The following is a 20,919-nucleotide window of genomic DNA, read 5'->3' on the forward strand; positions in this document are numbered from 1 at the left end:
TCTCATGCTGCAACTCCGGATTTTCTAGAACATACAACATTCCCCATTCGTGTGGCTTAGTGGGACAGAAAACAAAAACATCACCAAATCCGAAACCGTTGTCTTTTACAAATGGGACCTATCCATTGCCAAATACATACTTATCAATGCTAAAATCAATATCAACCCTCCACTCTTGATTTAGACGCGTAATGATAACAGTCTCATGGACATAATCATGTGCAAAAAGAAGCTTAAAATAATCTTTGTGAATTTTCTATACAACATAACAGAAACTCTATTAGCATATATTAACACCAAAAAATGAAGTATATGATAATTACGACTATTTTAACTGGTAGATACTAACCATATCTTCAAGGGATGGCTGATTAAACACAGCTAATGCAGGATAATACATCTGCTTAGCAAATATCAAAATAAAGATAGGTGCATGGTAAGTAATGCAAATATATGAAATTGACATTAATGATGAAGAATATGTGTAATAATGAAGAAAAAACTAAAACTACGGATTATTTAGGACAAAATCATTTTGTATATATGGTTGAAAGGGCGAACTTACCTTCAAAACGTGGAAGAAGAATCAAAAAGTCTTGTTGATTTTGATCGGATGGTAAAAATAGATTAAAACAATTTAAAATTGGTTATAATTGATATAAAAAGTCGGGTTTTAACACGGGTCATTATATGGTAAACGGGTTTCTTGAGAATATAACCATCACATTTAATTATTTGAATATATTTCAAATAATACCTAAATAGCATATCTATTGTTTATATTTGTCTTAAATTTTAATATTTGGAAGAAGGTAATTACATTTTTGACATCGAATATTTAATTATGTTATCCAAAATTTATACAAATATAAGTTTATTTGTACAAACATTATTTATAAAAATTTAATATATTTAAAGATATCAACCAAACACGATTTTCAAATTATACAAATATAAGGTTATTGTAAATTAAAATTAATTTGGAATATGAATTATGTTTGTGACAACTTCAAAATGCATGGCAGATTAGTTATTAACAGATTATATATACAACAAAGAACCAACCATTAAGAAAAAATAACTCGAAACATAAATATAATCAAACATTCAAATAAGGATAAATCGTTCAAAACAACCAAGTAGCAGAGATAGGCGCTCCAAAAAAACACATGTTTAAAAAACCAAACATAAAATACCAAAACTATTAAAAATAATAAATATGTAAAACCAAAACGAATAATTTCAAAACCAAAGTTTAACCGTTCACTTAGAATCATTCTCCAACTTAGGACTTAAAATAGTTGCAACATCACAGGATTCACTGGTGTTGCCCATCTCTTCAAATGTCTTTGACTTAAACTTATTGGCCGACATGCTAGGTTGATATTCAACTTGAAAAACTTCAACCAATTTCTCTTAAGTTTATCGTCAGAAGACGTTGACATTCATTTCTCCTCATTTGCCACATCCTGACCATCCACATTTGAACTTGGAGTTTTGTTATCTCCAATATCCGAAATCTGTTCTTAACAATTAACAAAGTAATCAACATAACAAAATCATGTCAAACATCTTTGTGTCACCTATATTTATAAGTTTAAATTATAATATGTAACAAACATATTTACCATGACGGAAACAGAACCGGATGTTTGAAATTCTGACATAGATGCTCCCAATGAAAAAGAATTAGAATCGGTTTGCTGAAAATTAAAAGTTTTACAACAAAATCGGTTAATGAAAATAATTCTAAAATAACATTAACTATAAAATGAATTTAGTTTTAAATAATTACCAAACGTCCATTCTGCCTTTTCTTTAATTCAGTGAGAATATTAGTGTCATCAGTAAGCTTGTTTATACCATAATCTTCCACATTGTTTCTGAAATTGAACTCTGCCACATCGACCTTAAAAGCAAATTTCTTTTCTAAAAGACAATCAAACTCAGCAGGGAATTTACCGTTTTGAACCTCATTCTGTAATAAAATAAGTGGAAAAAAAACTTAATTTTTCAAGATCTTAACAATTATTATATATAATAATTATAAAATTTAGTAATTGAAAACAAACCTGCTTTTGAGAATCAATCAATTCAGCTGAAGTTTTGTTGATCAGCATTCTAGCATCTCTATCAAAGAGAGTCAACGACACAACTCCCGTCGAATCTTGAACCCTTATCTTGATCTTGAATCTACATAATTTATAAAATAGTTTAATTTAAAGCAAAACCAAAAATTGTATATTTTGTCAATAAACATTTGAATTTGTTTTCACTAAGTACATAGGTGTATGAAGAACACCTAACACGTTGCATCTTTCTGTTTTGCATTCATACTTATTTCCCCCTTCACCATTATTTTTCATGAGTTTACGGCTACAAGTATTACAGCCAATGTAATACCATTCTGTATCTGGACATATGGCGTTAATTGTACAAAGGATAATGATATTCTTGGGCTGCAAATAATTAAAAAACAAGTTATGCAATATAATCATACAAATAGTGAAGTTAATAATTGACTTACAAATATAATGGTACAAATATCACCGATATTAAAAAAATCTGTTGCTCTCAAAAACTCCTCATCAACAGACAACAGCATCTTCACCGGAATCGGTTTACGAAAAAAAACACCATTGCCATTTAGCAAACCCAACAAACTACAAAATTAAAAATTCTCATAATTTAGGAATAAGTAACATAATATAAAATTAAAATAACAATATCTATGAACTAACAAAAACAATAATTACTGGTTTAATAATATACCTGTTTTTGTATTCTTCTATTTCAAATAAAATATCGTTTATAAAGAAACGAATAACATTAGATCCAAAAGAATTTGAAACATACACTTTCTCTAACAAAAATGAAAATTATACAACGAAACATTAGTTAAAGTTAGTGACATTAGTTAAACTCAAGAAACTTCAAAACAATAGACATAGTTACCTTTACCATCAGAACCGGTGTAATAATTAACCCTACCAAACTGCAGTACAATAATGGCATGGCCTTCATCAAAATGTTCAATTACATATTTGGAGAGCTCAGACGCATAATTATCCCATAGTGTGAGATACACACAATTTCCACTGAAATTACAGAAGCGTTAGAAACAATCATAAGTATAAAGTTTATTAACAAAAATATGTAATCAAATGTTAGGTATAATAGTAATACCGCAAATCAGATATCTCCATTGTACGCTTGTTTTGTCCTTTACGTTTGAAGCATTGCTCTTGAACACATGAACCACGTGACCAATAATATCTAACACAAAGAAAAATAAAGAAATAATTAATTAACAGATTTAATGGAAATCTAACGCTAACATTATAAATCTATTTATTTGCATGTCAGAAAATTATTTTATACCAACTGTCGATTTCAAAGAAATATCTTATTGATTAGTGATTCAAAAGAAATCATCTTAAAACCAAACAGACGACCATCAAACTCCTGACATGAATTCACATGTGTGTTTGGTCCCAACACCAATTTGTTGGAACAGTCAATCACACGGTAGTTCGATCCATTTAAACCAGCGCTCGGATTAACTATAGTCAGAGTTGAGCTTTCATTGAGGAATCTTTTGAATCTAAAGATATCCTGTTTGTAAACGGTTGCTTGGATTCGATTCTCCTGTCATTAAAGCAAAAAATATATATGAGAATTACAATTAAAATTCAATCAATAATTAGATACAGATTCATAATTAGATACGTACATTTTCATCCATGAGCACCATCTAGATCAGAAAATCCTCATTCACATTTTTATTGTCTTTTATGCTCCACAGTCTTATAACTCTAACCTTCAGAGTTGATGGTAATGTTTTGAGAACATCAATCTCATTAAGCATGGTAAATTTTTGAGCTTCCATTGTCCTATGAATAAAATTAAAATATAAAATATTAGAATAAATTATTTGAAACATAAACAAAATTATTAAAAAAGGGAGGAGTTTACATTGTTGGAGAATTTTTAATCCTCTACAGTATGATAAAGGCTTATGCGATTAGCTAAGTATTATATAGTAGGATATAGAGAATAAAAATTTTGGTAAACGTATTATGTTTAGAAACTTTCTAAATAAAGTTTGAATATAATTTAAGCAGTTTATGGTAATTCCTTATTCCAAAAATAACCGATGTATTATTATACAAGAAAAATATTTAAATATTTAAGGTAACTGAAAACCATTATTAATATCATTAAACCGGTTTATTGAAGTTTTTTTTTCAAAAATAACCGATTGAATATATTCAAAATGTAAATTTAAAATGTATTATTATACAAAAAAATTTGATATCAATATTTAAGGTTAATGAAATCAGTTAATATATTCGAAAAATATATTGCTTAATTTATAATTATTTTATTGTTATATATTGGTTAATGAAATCAGTTACTGAATTCATAAATTCTTTATTGTAAAATTAAAAATTATTTGTTTGTTTTACAAAATCAAAATTATGATTTAGAAACCTTACTAAACTTATAATCTTAACAAAATGAAAAGTTTCTGTTTTTTGTTTAAACTAAAAAAAAAAATTCGCCGGAAAAATAAATTGAACGGAAATTAGCTGGAAATCAAAATATAAAGATTTGCAGAATTTGCAGAAGTAAACTATAACAACATGTTAGCCGGAAAAAATTAAGATTGGTCAAACAAAACAATTATAAATTTAACAGAAATATATCCTGAAATTGGTCGGATATAAATTACTTAAATTTAATAAAAAAAAACAATACAAAAATGACCGGCAGAAATTAATTGAACAGAAATTAGCCGGAAATTCAATTATAAAGATTTGAATAACAAAACAATAAATAATTGACCGGAATAATCAGTAAACATAAAATATGCGTATAACAGATTGGAGGGAAAGATTGAGAATTTGTTATAAAAACTAATTGCATTTGCAAAGTTAGATTGTTAGTTACCTTGAATATAATCATCGGAGAATAAATTCCAAGGATTTTGATGTCTCCAATTGGTTCGAATCCGAACGGCGGAATTAGGGCCCGTATTGTTGGTAAACACTGTAGAGGTTCGATGGTGGATCTGAACGACGGATGTAGGATTCGTATATTCATCGGAAAGTTAGACTGGAAAACTGTGGTGGAATTTATTGTAGATCTCACCGGCGGAATTAGGGTAGGTATAATCATCGGGAGATTAGAGAGAGAATCGGTGGTGGAAATCAATATTGTTTGTGAAAAAAAAACGGGTTTTGTTTTTTTGGGAGTTTGGAGACCAGGACACGTGGCACAATATTAGACCTTCTGAGAATAGTAACTTGATGAATGAATTGCACATGTGGACAGCTTACGTGAAGGCCATATATCACAATTGTATTGCTTTAATATTATTTAAAGATACCGGGAATAAAAGCTGATATTAATAATATTCGTTGGTTATGCTTTTGTTATGTATGATATGATATGAAGCGCCAAACCAAATAAGTGGGATCCGATGCTTTCATATCTCAAACATCATTCATTCATTATCATTCTTTCAATTTCAATTCAATTTTCCTTCCGGTGGGTAAGTAATCTGATGCTCAAAACCATCCAATCACATATCAGTTTCATGTCAGTTGGTTTAATCAGTGTCTGTTACTGCTTCAGATTCATCATCTAATTCATAACAACTTATTTCAACAAATTGTCCCTAAATAAATTATTATACTTTACCAATAATCCCTTTGATTTATCGTGACCCATTTCATCAGTTGTCATAATTAATTAAATTAGGTTTAGCGATTCGATCTCTATTGTTTTTATATACATATGAATTTCAGTAATACTGGATATGATTCATTTCATATATTATATGATTCAATTGCCCGGGGGGGGGGGGGGGGGGGTTGTTCAGAATTTTCGGACAAAAACGGGTAAATTCACACTGCAAATTTTCGAAAGAAAACGGGTAAATTTGCACTACAAGAAGGGGGGGACCACTGTCCTTCGCCCCTGATACGATTTACGAATCGGTTTTTAAGGTAATGATAGTGGTGATTTTATGGTTGATAGGGTTAAGTAACAGAGAAACTCATGGACCGACTCAAGAGTTCTGCGCGCCTCATGATCGTCTCGGATCTTGACCATACTATGGTACAGGAACTATCTTAGCCTCTGTTATTTTTTAAGTATGTGATATATATAATAAAGGTGATGAATTGTATTGTAGGTTGATCATCATGATCCTGAAAACCTTTCTATACTAAGGTTTAATGCTTTATGGGAAGCTAAATACCGTCATGATTCGTTACTTGTGTTTTCGACTGGGAGATCACCGACTTTGTACAAGCAGTTAAGGAAAGAAAAACCCATGCTAACCCCTGATATCACGATCATGTCGGTTGGAACCGAGATAACGTATGGTAATGCAATGGTTCCGGATGAAGGTTGGGTTGACTTTTTGAATCATAAATGGGATAAAAAGATAGTTACAGAGGAAACAAGCAAGTTTCCTGAACTCACTCTGCAGGTATCGTTCCACGTCGTATTTGACATTAACCAATTTTAAAGGGTAATATGGGGATTTCACTCTTTTGATCTTGATAATTTGTTAAAATGCAGTCTGAAACTGAGCAACGTCCTCACAAAGCTAGCTTTTATGTTAAGAAAGAGAAGGCTCAAGAAATAATGAAAAGTCTTTCTGAAACACTGGTCAAACGAGGGTTAGATGTGAAAATCATTTACAGCGGCGGGATGGATTTGGATATATTGCCTCAAGGTGCGGGAAAAGGTCAAGCTCTTGCTTATTTGCATAAAAAGTTGAAGGCTGAGGGGAAATTACCACAAAATACCCTCACATGTGGTGATTCTGGGAATGATGCTGAACTATTCACCATTCCAGATGTGCACGGTGTCATGGTTGTTGATTTTGACTCGTCTGTTTCTCCATTGTTCCGTTCGTTTGAAAAGTATGTGCATGCTTATAACTTTTGTTCTTGCAGGTCAAGAATGCACAGGAAGAGCTTTTGCAGTGGCATGCTGAAAATGCCAAAAATAACCCTAAAATCATACACGCAGATGAAAGATGTGCAGCTGGTATCATACAAGCAATTGGTCATTTTAACCTTGGCCCGAATACATCGCCTAGAGATGTACCTGATCTTTTAGATGCTAAGTTGGACCAATTTGACGCTGCGTATGAAGTAGTGAAGTTTTACTTGTTTCTTGAGAGGTGGCGACGTGCAGAAGTTTCAGAAAATTATTTGAATCATCTGAAAGCTGTTTGTGTATGTTCATCGTATTTATTTTTTGACTATGTATTTGTTATTGGCTTTTAATCAAATTTTTTTTTTTTACTTTTTTATTAACGTTTCTGTTTATTCAGTCTCCTGCTGGTGTATATGTTAATCCTTTTGGCATTGAGCAAGTTTTTGATGATGTCATTGGTAAGCTAAAAGACTGCTATGGAGACCGAAAAGGGAAACAATACCGAGTTTGGGTTGACCAGGTTTTCCCTACTAAAATTGATTCAAACACGTGGCTTGTCAAGTTTAAGAAGTTGGAACAAACCGGTAAGGAAATGTTTATAATTTATAAAATGAAGACTGAAAGTAGGTTTATGAAAAGTATATAACATTGGGTTGAACAATGTAGGTGAAGAACAACAGGGTTGCTATACTACGGCTATACTAAGTTCAAAGGTAATGTTTTGTTAAGGTTGTTTTTCGTGTGAATGTTTCTTGATGTATTTTTGTTATTGTTCTTTGCAGGATGTGGAGCCGTCACAAGGGCTCAAGTGGGTTCATGTGCACCAGACATGGATAGATGGGTCAGCGAGTGATGACAAGAATTGGTTTCTTTAAGGTTGTACTACTTGCGCGCCTTTGAGGTGTCTTGGAGTTATAATGACGAACGCAATGTAGTAAGTTGAATATTTATAGCTGGTTTGTTATAATGTACTTGATTCAATATGATGATATTTGTATACATTTTCAGATTGATTAAGGGCATGTTTTCAAAATGTAGACTTGAATGTATGAAAATCACGCATTATCTAGTTTGTAGGGCGCGCGTTTTGGTTTTGGAATGTGTAACTTTAGTAAATAACTAGTTGGGATCGGAATTGTATTCCTAAAAATCAGCCGAACGCCGCCCATATGTGTGATTTAAGTTTATCTGTCATCCCATCTCTTAAATATGGAGATAAAGAATACAAATGCACCCCAATTGGAATTTGAATGAACTAATTTTGTGATGTTTGTTTTGTAAATTTATAAAAGAAATTGAAGAGATTAAATGGCTTCTAGTTGGTGTTCCTCGTGGCTTTCATAATTGCCATCTTCTGTCGTTTGGCGCTTCTAGTCGGAAGTTTGTAGTCACTCGTGTTTTGATTGCCCTGGTTAGAGTCTACTTCTTTGAACGAATTTTGTTGTTCTTTCACCTCTTGGCTCTCTTGCCTTTTGTTTTCTCATTTGCTCTATTTTATTTGTGTGGAAGTGAAGAAATTTATAATCACCGAAAAATAAATGTGACACATCTATTAAAAAAATGTATCGTCAACATTCGTAGTTGATATTGCAAAGTTGAAAAGTAAAATATAAATGTCGTAGTTGAGCGTGTTATTAATTTCTATTGCAACCTTGATGGTTTATTATATGCTAATCATGGGCAGACCTACTGTATAGATAAAGTTGCCGTTTTAAACGTGCATATTATGCTCCTTTAAATATTTTAGGATGTTGGTGTGTGAGTAAAAGTATTAACAATTAACATTTTCAAGTAGGTATAGTTAAAATATCCCAACCTCAAACCCGGACTATTCGAAACAAGTATGATATGGGTATTAGAAATGTTCATCGTTTTAAGAGAGAGGATGTGATTAGGTGATACTATTTCATTACCCGGCTCCGTTCACCCGAATATATATTAAGACCTTAGACAATTGAAAAGTTTTCATATAAAACGACCTCTAGTTTAAGACGTATATAACAGTCAAAAGGTGAAGGTGAAGGTTACGAACATACAGTAATAATAAGTATATTATAAATATATATGTGTGTGAAGCCAGGTGACGCTTATAGATCTGATCCAATCCAATCCTATATATTCCTATCCAATGGAGTAGGTAGGAGAATGACACGTGTATGGCTAACCGTGAGCAACTCAGTTGAAAACCAGCCACATCGATCGACTACCCAATGCGTCACTTAACTAATTTTCATAATAAAAACAAGTGATCTGGATCTGAAATTTGCTAATTAATTAAGTTGTATCCGATTCCGATTGATTGATCGATGGGTCTCCGAGTGGTGTACGTGATGGCATTCATCTCAGTATCATGTGCTTTCTTCATGCTGCTCCACCTTGCTCTCCAGCCAGTCTTCTATCTCACAGCCACATGACTGATTAATTGATCAATCACATTCCTCCGGTTAGTTGTCTTCTTAATTCGCCCGCGGTAAACCGGAACCTGCTTCTATTTATATATGTATTCCTAGCTACCAATTTCTTAGATTTAATATTTTATTTATTTGCTTGAATTTGATGGCTCTATATCTGCTGCATATTTATTAGCAATGATTTCAATACATTATATTATTTGAATGAGAAAATCATGATATGCAATCGCGTCATGAGTAATCCTGGATAACTTTCAAATTGTCGATTTAGTGTTCTCGAATATCTATATATCGATCGTGTAAAGTTCTTTTACGCTTATATATACTGACACGATATCAATAGTCAAATATTCAAATAGACAAATGTTATTTTCTATAAAAATTTGAAGTATGAATTTTGAGGCTAGATGATTTATTTGTTCACGTGTTGAACCATCACACTGATTAGAGTTAAGTGTCGCGATGTTTCATTAACATTATGACAGTTGGGGTGTAGAATTGTCGAATTGATATAGTTACATTGATACCACTATACTAAATATCCTATTGGGTAGCTATCAAACTTCTAAGATGCCACCACACCGCAACATAAGGTTGCTACCAGCCAGGGGCATTGTCCAATGTCCGTCCACCAAGCTTGGCCTTGTTAGGGCGCTGCCCTAGATCTGTCAAATCGGTGGTGACCTCAGACTATCTTTATTCATAATCAAATCAACCCCGCTTTTTAATTAAAAATTATTTTATCTCTCTTCTACATACATAACCCAACCAAACTCAAATTTTCACTCTCATTCACAACCCAACATAAACTAACTTTTTTATTAAACATATATGCTTTGCGATTCTTTAAAATATATAATTTTTTTAAATTAATAGTAAGTTTACGAACCAATATGTTATATCAAAACCATATTTAAAAAAAGACGATTTTTTAAGCTTCACTTTTTATAAACTTTATGTCGGAATATTCTAAAAATAAAGAACTAAACAATATTGTGTTCTTATATTTTTTTTTAAAATGTTAAATGTTATAAATTATTAAACAAAAATCAAATTATATATTACATTAATTGTTAGAAAAGAAAACAAAGGTTGTAACCTAGATTGTTTTTTTTTGAACGACCAACTAAGTAACATCGGGTACTCCGTATGCGGCCCCCATTGGCTAAAGGTAGCCCGATCCGGCCACTAGTCCGGACGGACTGAGCCCCTAGCGGTCCACCTATTGAGGGATTCACCGGATAAAACCCGACCCCCACGCTCGCCAAGTGGCACGACAGCGAGGAGCCGGTAAAACCGGGTGAGATCAGGACTCGAACCCTGGCAATCCAGGGTCATCCCTCATATCTCCCATATAAATTGGTGATAGTGAGGTTTGAAGCCCCTACCTCTCACTTATAAAGTGAGTGCTCTACCATTGAGCCATATTCAAGTAAGTGCTCTACCATTGTAGCCTAGATTGTGGAAGATTGTTAAAATAAATTGATTTTATATTTTCTTTTAAATCCACATGTGACATGGCAACACCAAAAAGCATTTGGGTCACCAATATAAATGGTCTTAATGGTACCAAAGTCATAGAGGTTCTTTAATCCGCTTCTTAGAACCAGCTAACAGTATCCAAGATCGATTCCAAGGCATATAGGTTTTGTATTTGAAATCACAGCAATCTTGGACAAATGTGCATGTACATCTCATAACTTGTACCAATCTACATTATGGTTTTTCATTTGGTCTACAAATAAAACTTGATAACTCAAAGTAACTTGACGACACTAAAATCCTAAACAAATGACGCATCTTATAAATTACTAATTAATAAAAATATAACAAATGTTTGGTTTGGTTTGGTTTGGTTGAGCATGGCAATCGAAATAACTGATAAAGTAGCTTAACATAAATACCGAACCGAAAATTGTATAATACATATTAGATTGTTACTGCATCGCTACTTTCATTTTCACACACACTAACATCAATTAACGTGACCCATTGTCTAGTCACCTTTTGTCTAGATTGTATAAATAATACATCGTACTACTAGAGAGAGAAGACATGAGAAAATGAATCATTATATACTCGCATTTGATTCCGGCATTTTTACAGTTAGATACATTTAATAGCTTTCCAACAATTTAGGATATCAAATTTACATCAACCTTCCTGAAGAGGTAGGTCCCAGCAGAGCCCAGTTGGACTCGCAAGACTCACCTTGAAGAGGGACGTCTGCGCAGAAACCAACTGGATCTGCAGGACCAACCATGCTCATAGACGTGACGTCCTTACGCGCAGTACGCAAGCTGTTCCCGCAGGAAATGCCTCCCGATGGTGAAGGACTCCGCCTGTTCCCGCAGCTTCGGATACAAGCCATCAGGGAAGGCCACCGGCGCAGCAAGGCTACACGCACAAGGCACTTAGCTCTCAATCACTCAGTGTCACCTGAAGGAATGAGCAAAGCCGGGAACAATCCCGCACAGTGGCGGGAGGGGGAATACTCCCGCCCAAATAAGCCAGTCCGTACGATACAGGAAGATCTTATGTACTGTACCTGACGAGGTATGGGCAAAAGATCTGACTAAAGATACGACAGCTTATTGACAACAGTATGGCGAGCAGCATGCTCCTGCACTGTATGTCACTATTAGCCGCTGCCTACTCACCAACTCCTGTCATACCACGTGCGTAGCCGGCAGTTGGTGGAAAAGGAATAGTACACAGCAGGCCTGGTCACTATCAGCCGCTGCCTACCCACCAACTACCAGCAGGGCACGTGCGTAGGCCACTGTTGGTGGAACAGGAACACTGTTGCAGCCGGCCACACCTCCTTGGAGACCTACCTTCGGCTATAAATACCACAAATGGTATGACCATCTTATCTTATCATATCTTGTATCTTCATATTATACCTGATATCTGCTCTAGCAATCTCTTAATATACATTTATATTTAAAGAGCAATCTAGTCTGATTCTCACGCCGGAGGGTGGTCACAAGGAGGAACCCCCCCTTCTCAGTGACAAGCTCACGGTGTCTGTTTTGCAGGTTATCAGAAGAACCATCTTCTCTGGGTCTAACCCCTCGTGGGAAACATCTATCTAACCCCCAGGTTACTCGTAATCTGCCCGGGGTCCGGTTAGTGTTTCTTCATTGGCGCCATCCGTGCATAAAGCTAGAACTTTATTTTTCTCCAGTTTTTTCAAAGTTTTAGAAAGATGGTTAAAGAAATTCCGGTAACCACAACCCCAGCTACTGGGGGGAATACCGGCTACACAGTTTTTACAAACACTACCCCGGCTACCCAAGCCGGGGCAAGTGAAGTAAATTTTACGAACACTACCCCAGTTACCCAAGCTGGGGCAAGTGCAGTAAATGATCGCCTACTGGGATTCACTGATACCCAGTTAGAGAAACGAAGACTCCCCCGCCAAACTCTCGATGAAGTTAAGGCATGGGCGGAGGCACGTCAAAAGGAATTCCAAGCCGAGTTGGACGAACGCTTGCGTTCCGTCCAACAGGCCGACGAATTCGAAGAATACTTGGACAATGACTCGGAGGAATTCGGCTCAGACGCGAACCCTCGCCATAGGGCAAAAGGGAAGCGTAAGGAAACGGACTCCCAACCGAGAAGGCATTTTGGACAAGCCTTCAAACCAAAAAGCACAGGTGGAAGTCCACGAGACTTCTCCAAAACATTCAGACCAAACGTTGCAAATGCGGGAACGTCCAAATTTGCAAGGGACATTGCGGAAGCAATCGCCCCAAAAAGTGCCAAACAAATGTCAAGCATAGGCACATATGATGGCATATCTGACCCAGATGATCATTTGAACAGATTCATAGCGGGGGCAACCGTCAGTAGTTGGACGGAACCTACGTGGTGTTACATGTTCCAAATGACGCTGGTTGGGGCTGCTAGAGCGTGGTTCGATCGTCTACCGGTTAACCACATCATAGACTGGGCAGACTTCCAACAGAAGTTTAGCCAACACTTCAGCCAGCAAAGAAAATATACCGAGGAGCAATGGACAATCCTCAAATGCATTCGAGAGGAAGATGAATCTTTGCTAGACTTCATCACTCGCTTCAACTCGAAGAAGCTAAGTCTGGGAAACATTAGCGAAGATCTTGTTCGCGCTGCTTTTATTCAAGGCGCGAACGACCCAGAGCTCATCCGCACCTTAACGGGTAAAGATGGCATGCCATCCACATGGGATGCCATCATGACAGCAGCCAAACGCTTTGCGGAAACTGAGAAGCAACTGGGTAGAGATCTCCCACAAAGCACAAACCTCTACACCCAGAAGACAAGGGAAGACAACGTCCTTACCGCCCGATTAAACAAAAAGCGAAAGCTAGGCATTTGGCAGTCAAGGGTAAACTTTGACACCTCATCCGGCTTGCAACATCGGTTAGGCGGAAGGGATAACGTACGGTCGAACCAGAACTCCAGATGGACGCCGCTCACCAAAAGCGTCACCGAGATATTCGCCACTGAGGAGCTCCCATGGCCAAAGCCTCCAATAATCCGACATCGTCACAATGCTGATCGGAACAAATACTGTGACTTTCACAGGACAAAAGGCCACAACACCGAAGAATGCATAGACGTAAAGGACATGGTCGAAGCATTTGTCAGAGATGGGACGCTCGCGCACCTAGTGGCGCAATGAACGCTGAGCAGGCTGATGCGTGTAGAACCCCAGCTGAGGAAAACACGAATAAAAATTCCAGCTTCAATGTGGAGACTACATGCTGCGTAAAGAACGAGATCCCGAACCAGGTGCGTGTCGGCTCGATGGCACTCCCATCCCAACAACATGGAAGGGAGCTCATTTACACAGTTTGCATGTAAATCAATTCCAAATTTGTAAAGAAAAGGCCAAGAGCCACTTCTAATGGAAATGATTCTCCTTAAAACATCGATGCTGATGATTTTACATTTATACTTTTATGAACTATCAACACGGATATGCCGGTTTTCACCGCATAATTACGTGAAAAGTCGTTGCATGGGGAAGGCGGCAAAACCCGCATAAACCCAAAAAACGGCAAACCTTCACGCATGTCAGTTGACGGGGAAAAGTTCAGTCATCCCATTAAATGAAAGTGCCGGTCTATCCGCATGAATCATGAGAGGAAACTGAACACTAACCTATCAACAACCAAGCGTCGAACGGTTAATTTATTCAACACGGGTATGCCGGTTTTCACCGCATAATTACGTGGAAAGTCGTTGCATGGGGAAGGCGGCAAAACCCGCATAAACCCAAAAAACGGCAAACCTTCACGCAGGTCAGTCGAAGGGGAAAAGTTCAGTCATCCCATTAAATGAAAGTGCCGGTCTATCCGCATGAATCATGAGAGGAAACTAAACACTAACCTATTGACAACCGCGCGTCGAACGGTTATTCAAGAAAATTTCTAACAAAAAGATGAGGAAAACCTACACGCAGGTCAGATATAGGTAAAGTTTAGCCATCCTACTAAGTGCAAGTGACGGTCCTACCCGCACAATCACGAAAGAGGAAGCAAAACTTCACACCTATTATCTACCACGTTCAAAGGTTAACTTATCCTAAACACTTAGAAATTTCAAAAAAGATGAGGAAAACCTACACGCAGGTCAGATATAGGTAAAGTTTAGCCATCCTACTAAGTGCAAGTGACGGTCCTACCCGCACAATCACGAAAGAGGAAGCAAAACTTCAACCTATTATCTACCACGTTCAAAGGTTAACTTATTCTACACTTGGAAAATTGCTAATTTAAACTAAAGTATGCAAGTCATATAACGTTTATAAAGCAAGGAATCCAAAGAAAATAGCGGTCTTACCCGCAAAAAGATTTATATTTCACAATGAATCATTACAAGAATGGCCGGGTAACTACCCGCCTACAAGAAAATAAATCTATACAAGCTAAATCTATCCTAGCAGTGGGAAGGGATCTTCAGGATCAGGCTTCAGGGCCACTTCCACTTGGACCAGCACCATCAGTAGAGCGTGGCAGTTCAAGGAAAGCTTTAAGGATAGCTAGCCCATCATCAGCAGCAGCAACTTCGTTTACCTTCTCCACCACCGGATGCGGGAAGGCGGCGTATTGATTTACTGCTTGGTCGTATACAGCTTCAGTATCTACATCGAATAAAGGGAAGTTGGAAGGCGGGATGCCTTTCTCAACAAACCCTAGACCCAGCAGGAAGCCGGCCTTTTCCCCATCCTCGTGAGAAGCGTTGAGGGCTGCGCTCATAGCATCGTCATAAGATGTCTCTGAGAAGACCCGATGCACAACCTACAAAAGAAAATATACAAGTGTCAAAACCTTTTCTATTTACAAAGAAAAGCGTAAAGACATGAAAACATACCTGAGACAACGCTTCTCGAAGAAGCCATTCCTTGGCAACCAGAGCTTCTTGGAGGGCAGCTTGAGCTTCGTTACGGGCGCGTTCGGCTTCACTCTTGTTGAGGTTGGCAAGCAACACTTCTTTAGCCGCAGCCTCTTCGACGCCCTTTAGCTTCCGCTCAGTATGGTCAAGCACCCCCCTCTGGTCCAAGATCTCCTGGAGCTTTTTGGCGTCTTCCATCGCCAAGGCATCATGAGCCTGCTGGAGAGCCTCTAGTTTGGCTTTAAGCTCTTCATTCTCCACGCGTAGAGGCTCAGCAACAGCTTCAGCCTTGGTGGTCCTCTCGGTTGCGTTCCTCGTAGTCTCCTTAGCCAGCCGAAGCTGTTCATTAACAGCTTGGGCAGCCTTGGAACGGGCCTCGAGTCGAGCCTGAACTTCAACCTCGAGGGCCTTGAAGGCCTTCTCCTTTTCCGCAGCCACTGCGGAAAGCTTTTGATTCTCCTCCCGGACAGCCCGCGCCTGAGCCACTTCTTTAAGGCGAGCTGCTTTTAACTTGTCGTTTTCACGACAAAGCAGCTCGACGCGCGGCTGCATCTGGGCCAGGAGAACCCGAAGCTCATTGGTTAGCCTACCCTCCTGGTAGCTAGCCATGGCTTCCCCCAACGCACCACTGGGAGCAGCGTGACGAGCCCATTCCACGCACTCCACAGGGGTGCGAAGGGTTGTTCCTCGGCGAATGTTCCATCGTGGAACATACACTTCATTGGAATCCGACACTGCAAAAAACATAAAGCAGTTAGGAAAAGATGATAAAAAAATATGAAAAGGGCCAAAAGAACCCTACGCACCTGTAGGGTCAATAACAGGCCGATAGCCGCCGAACCCATCACCTGAACCCAAGGGAAATCCATCCAAGAGGTCAGGCAGATGGGAAGGTGGCAGAGATTGGCGAGAAGCCCCATGCATACCTGATGGATCGGCCGTCGTTGCCGATGACGGGGGCATGGTAGCAGCCGCCGCGGTCGGTGCCGCGGAATCCGCAGCAAGAGTGACCGCCGGCTCAGTGAAAGATGCTGTAAAAATAGCACTCACAGCCGGCGGTGACGTCATCTCAGCTGGAACAGTCGGATCAAAGGAGTGAGCAACTGAACCAGCGGAAGCAGGCGCAGGCGCCTGGGTCGTCGCCTCAGGTAGGCTGACCAAGCCTACCGTCATTGGCGGAGAGGTACTCCTCTGCGCTCCACCCTGGAATGCGTCAACATCCACGCCTCCGTAAAGAAGATAAGTGTTAATGATATTAAGCTATGAAGTTAAAAGACAAGAAGTTTGTACTTACGGGTTTTCTTGAGCTTAAAGGTACGGAGAGGCGGGGACGAACCCGATGGAGCCGGCCTCTTTGCGCCGGTTACCGTCGTCTTCTTGGGCTCTCCGGAGGTGACAGTCGCAGCCTCCGGAGCGGTGGTCTTATCACCACCGGGATTCCCCGCCACCTCTTCGCTCTCGGTCTCCGAATCAGACCGAGGCGCCGGATCGGCAGTGGAGGCCACCTTCTCCTTTCCCTTCCCGCCGGCAGCCTTCTTCTTCCGCACCAACGGAGGACCATCTGCGGATTCCTCATCAGAACATACGATTAGAGGAATTCCAGCAGAGGTTTCAACATTGAGGGGTCGAGGGTTGAAGAGCGCCTTACCTGGCCGCCTGGCGCTCAGGATCTCGTGGCCTAGCGGGTAGACCTCCACGAACCGATCCGCAGTTTGTTCTAGGATGGGCAACTCGTTCTCGTCTAGAGCGCGAGTACCCATCCGAGAGGGACCGTCAGCCTCCCGCGGGTTCAGGAGCGACTGCAGGTCGTTCCCCTCTGAAATAAACAGGAAAAAAGTTAGAAGAAATTCAGAATCAACAAAAAGAAACAAAGCATACCGTAAGGAACAGAGTTCGAACCGTATTCGAGGACGATCGGAACCTTTTGCGCATCCGCCGCCTTCCACACCCGGCTCATCCCCAACATCACCATCCCGGACTCCGCAAACCGGTAAACCGGAGATTGGACCCGGGAAATCCTCGAAAACCATTCCGCCTCCTCGTAGTTGGAGGCGTGAAGGCTGGGAAGAGCTTGCCCGTTCTTAACCTTCATGGCAAGGGGGATGGCGCGAGCGGATATGAAGAAGAACTCCCGCTTCCACGCGCGAAGACTGCGCTCGGTCGCGTAAATCTTCAAACCCTTGATTCGGGTTATCAGGGTATACCACCCCTGGATGCACCTCCAAGTGTAGAAGGTCATCAGGCGGTCAACATAGGGCTCAATGCCCAAAATCCGGCACACCCACTCAAAGTGGCGAATCTTGGCGATCGCCATGGGGTGCAACTCGGTCAAATGAACACCGTGCCTCTCAAGGACACGGTAAACAAACTTTGTCAATGGGAACCTAAGATTCCCATAAACAAAGAATGCAGCATAAACCCCGATCTTGCCTCTGGGGGCATCGTACACCGTCTGATGGGGTTCAGGAAACTCAGGCTCGAGAGACTCGAGCATGAACTTCTTGACGACGTACCGATACAGATCGCCAGGCAGAGCACACTGGCACTCGCCAGCAGTACTCTTGTCATCGGCTGTAGAATCAAGATCACGAGACGACATCTTGCAAAGGAAAGAAGAAAGCGATTTCGAGAGAATGCTTGCCTGAAAAGGGGAGTATTCGCCGGAAATCGCCTAAAAGATGAAGAGAAGAGTGAAAGTGTGGATTACAAAGAACCCTCTCCCCCTTTATATACTAATCGCAATTAATGCGATGAATTTAATGCGGAGGAGAGAGAAATCGAAGGTGCAATGAAACTATGACACGTGGCGAAAAGCAAGCTGGCAACAGCTGTTGACAGGACGCATACCATTAATTTCGCGGCCACGCGCCCGAAAAATCGCGCCCACGCGCCTGAAAAAGCGTCTGGAATGACCATGTACTGTCACGTCACCATAACTTCCTGCACGTCCTGACACAGTCAGAAGAAACCGTCGCACGACGTTTCAGATGTTTGGACTGTTCTTATCTTTCCACCAACTCTTCGAATTTCGAAATTCAAAATTCAAAAAGATTCAAAAGTAAGCGGGAAAATACCCCTTACCTTGGCAAACAAGTAACCGTAAGACGGATGCGGGTACAGTGTTAAGGCAAAACCCTTCACATACCTAGCACCCGCAGGGAATTGAAGCCAAGAAAACCTTGGCAAACAAGTAACCGTAAGACGGATGCGGGTACAGTGTTAAGGCAAAACCTTTCACATACCTAGCACCCGCAGGGAATTGAAGCCAAGAAAACCTTGGCAAACAAGTAACCGTAAGACGGATGCGGGTACAGTGTTAAGGCAAAACCCTTCACATACCTAGCACCCGCAGGGAATTGAAGCCAAGAAAACCTTGGTAAACAAGTAACCGTAAGACGGATGCGGGTACAGTGTTAAGGCAAAACCCTTCACATACCTAGCACCCGCAGGGAATTGAAGCCAAGTATACCTCGGCAACCAAGTAACTATAAGACGGGTGCGGGTACAGTGTTAAGGCAAAACCCTTCACATACCTAGCACCCGCAAGGAATTGACGCCAGGAATACCTTTGAAGTAAAGTAACCGTAAGACGAGCGCGGGTACAGTGTTAAGGCAAAACCCTTCACATACCGAGCGCTCCGCTGGGAATTGAAACCAAGAAGGATCTTCTGGGCAATGCTTGCGGAAGCGGAAATAACATCCCCGCATAGCGGGAACGTCGAGAACTACGTTGTTTGAAGCTCCAGGATGGAATTGGTGGTTTTAACATAATTGATCACTATGTTCAAAAATACCAAAACCTCATGGAGAATCCACACAAGTGGGACTCAACGCTCCTGACTTGCGAGGAGGTTATAGACCTACCCGCATCATACCCAAAGATCAAGCAGGAAACTCGGGAATTTCTGCAAGTGGCAAGGACTTCCGCGGGAGGAATCCCCATGGAAAACCTTAAAAAACCCCTTTTCAAAAACCCTTTGCTTAAGTCCAAAAGTTCACCTCACTTTATTAAACACTCATGAGAAGAACATTGGACTGGGGGGACTTGAAGAGGTAGGTCCCAGCAGAGCCCAGTTGGACCCGCAAGACTCACCTTGAAGAGGGACGTCTGCGCAGAAACCAACTGGATCCGCAGGACCAACCATGCTCAGAGACGTGACGTCCTTACGCCCAGTACGCAAGCTGTTCCCGCAGGAAATGCCTCCCGATGGTGAAGGACTCCGCCTGTTCCCGCAGCTTCGGATACAAGCCATCAGGGAAGGCCACCCGCGCAGCAAGGCTACACGCACAAGGCACTTAGCTCTCAATCACTCAGTGTCACCTGAAGGAATGAGCAAAGCCGGGAACAATCCCGCACAGTGGCGGGAGGGGGAATACTCCCGCCCAAATAAGCCAGTCCGTACGATACAGGAAGATCTTATGTACTGTACCTGACGAGGTATGGGCAAAAGATCTGACTAAAGATACGACAGCTTATTGACAACAGTATGGCGAGCAGCATGCTCCTGCACTGTATGTCACTATTAGCCGCTGCCTACTCACCAACTCCTGTCATACCACGTGCGTAGCCGGCAGTTGGTGGAAAATGAATAGTACACAGCAGGCCTGGTCACTATCAGCCGCTGCCTACCCACCAACTACCAGCAGGGCACGTGCGTAGGCCACTGTTGGTGGAACAGGAACACTGTTGCAGCCGGCCACACCTCCTTGGAGACCTACCTTCGGCTATAAATACCACAAATGGTATGACTATCTTATCTTATCATATCTTGTATCTTCATATTATACCTGATATCTGCTCTAGCAATCTCTTAATATACATTTATATTTAAAGAGCAATCTAGTCTGATTCTCACGCCGGAGGGTGGTCACAAGGAGGAACCCCCCCTTCTCAGTGACAAGCTCACGGTGTCTGTTTTGCAGGTTATCAGAAGAACCATCTTCTCTGGGTCTAACCCCTCATGGGAAACATCTATCTAACCCCCAGGTTACTCGTAATCTGCCCGGGGTCCGGTTAGTGTTTCTTCACTTCCATTCCTTCATACTTATATTTATATCAATCAATAAATTCACCAAAACAAAAACAAAAAAAAAAACATTTCATCAACTAATAATCCAATTGATCCGTCGTCGTGATTTTACTCAAACCAAATTCATCCCGACG

The 20,919-nt window shown here is 40.1% G+C and overlaps 1 protein-coding gene across 1 annotated transcript; it reads left to right on the forward strand.

Annotated features, from left to right (window-relative positions):
• The first annotated feature begins 6,012 nt into the window (after positions 1-6,012).
• On the forward strand, positions 6,013-8,026 carry LOC143627202 (sucrose-phosphatase 1-like). The gene is made up of 7 exons (XM_077097084.1): positions 6,013-6,126; positions 6,203-6,502; positions 6,595-6,891; positions 6,975-7,259; positions 7,358-7,544; positions 7,627-7,673; positions 7,743-8,026. Exons 1-7 carry the CDS (start codon positions 6,067-6,069, stop codon positions 7,833-7,835), a joined length of 1,269 nt encoding a protein of 422 aa, XP_076953199.1. The 5' UTR covers positions 6,013-6,066; the 3' UTR covers positions 7,836-8,026.
• Positions 8,027-20,919: the final 12,893 nt, after the last annotated feature.

Source organism: Bidens hawaiensis, unplaced genomic scaffold (assembly GCF_021521415.1).
Source record: "Bidens hawaiensis isolate Kalapana, Puna unplaced genomic scaffold, B.hawaiensis_p1.1 tig00004617_1, whole genome shotgun sequence".
NCBI lineage: Eukaryota > Viridiplantae > Streptophyta > Magnoliopsida > Asterales > Asteraceae > Bidens > Bidens hawaiensis.

What these genes read in the sequence shown, in the direction of transcription:
- LOC143627202 (XM_077097084.1), top strand. Translation starts at nt 6,067, where the DNA reads ATGGACCGACTCAAGAGTTCTGCGCGCCTCATGATCGTCTCGGATCTT. An exon ending in TTCCTGAACTCACTCTGCAG is followed by an intron (nt 6,503 to 6,594) that starts GTATCGTTCCAC and finishes GTTAAAATGCAG; the next exon opens with TCTGAAACTGAGCAACGTCC. An exon ending in CGGCTATACTAAGTTCAAAG is followed by an intron (nt 7,674 to 7,742) that starts GTAATGTTTTGT and finishes TGTTCTTTGCAG; the next exon opens with GATGTGGAGCCGTCACAAGG.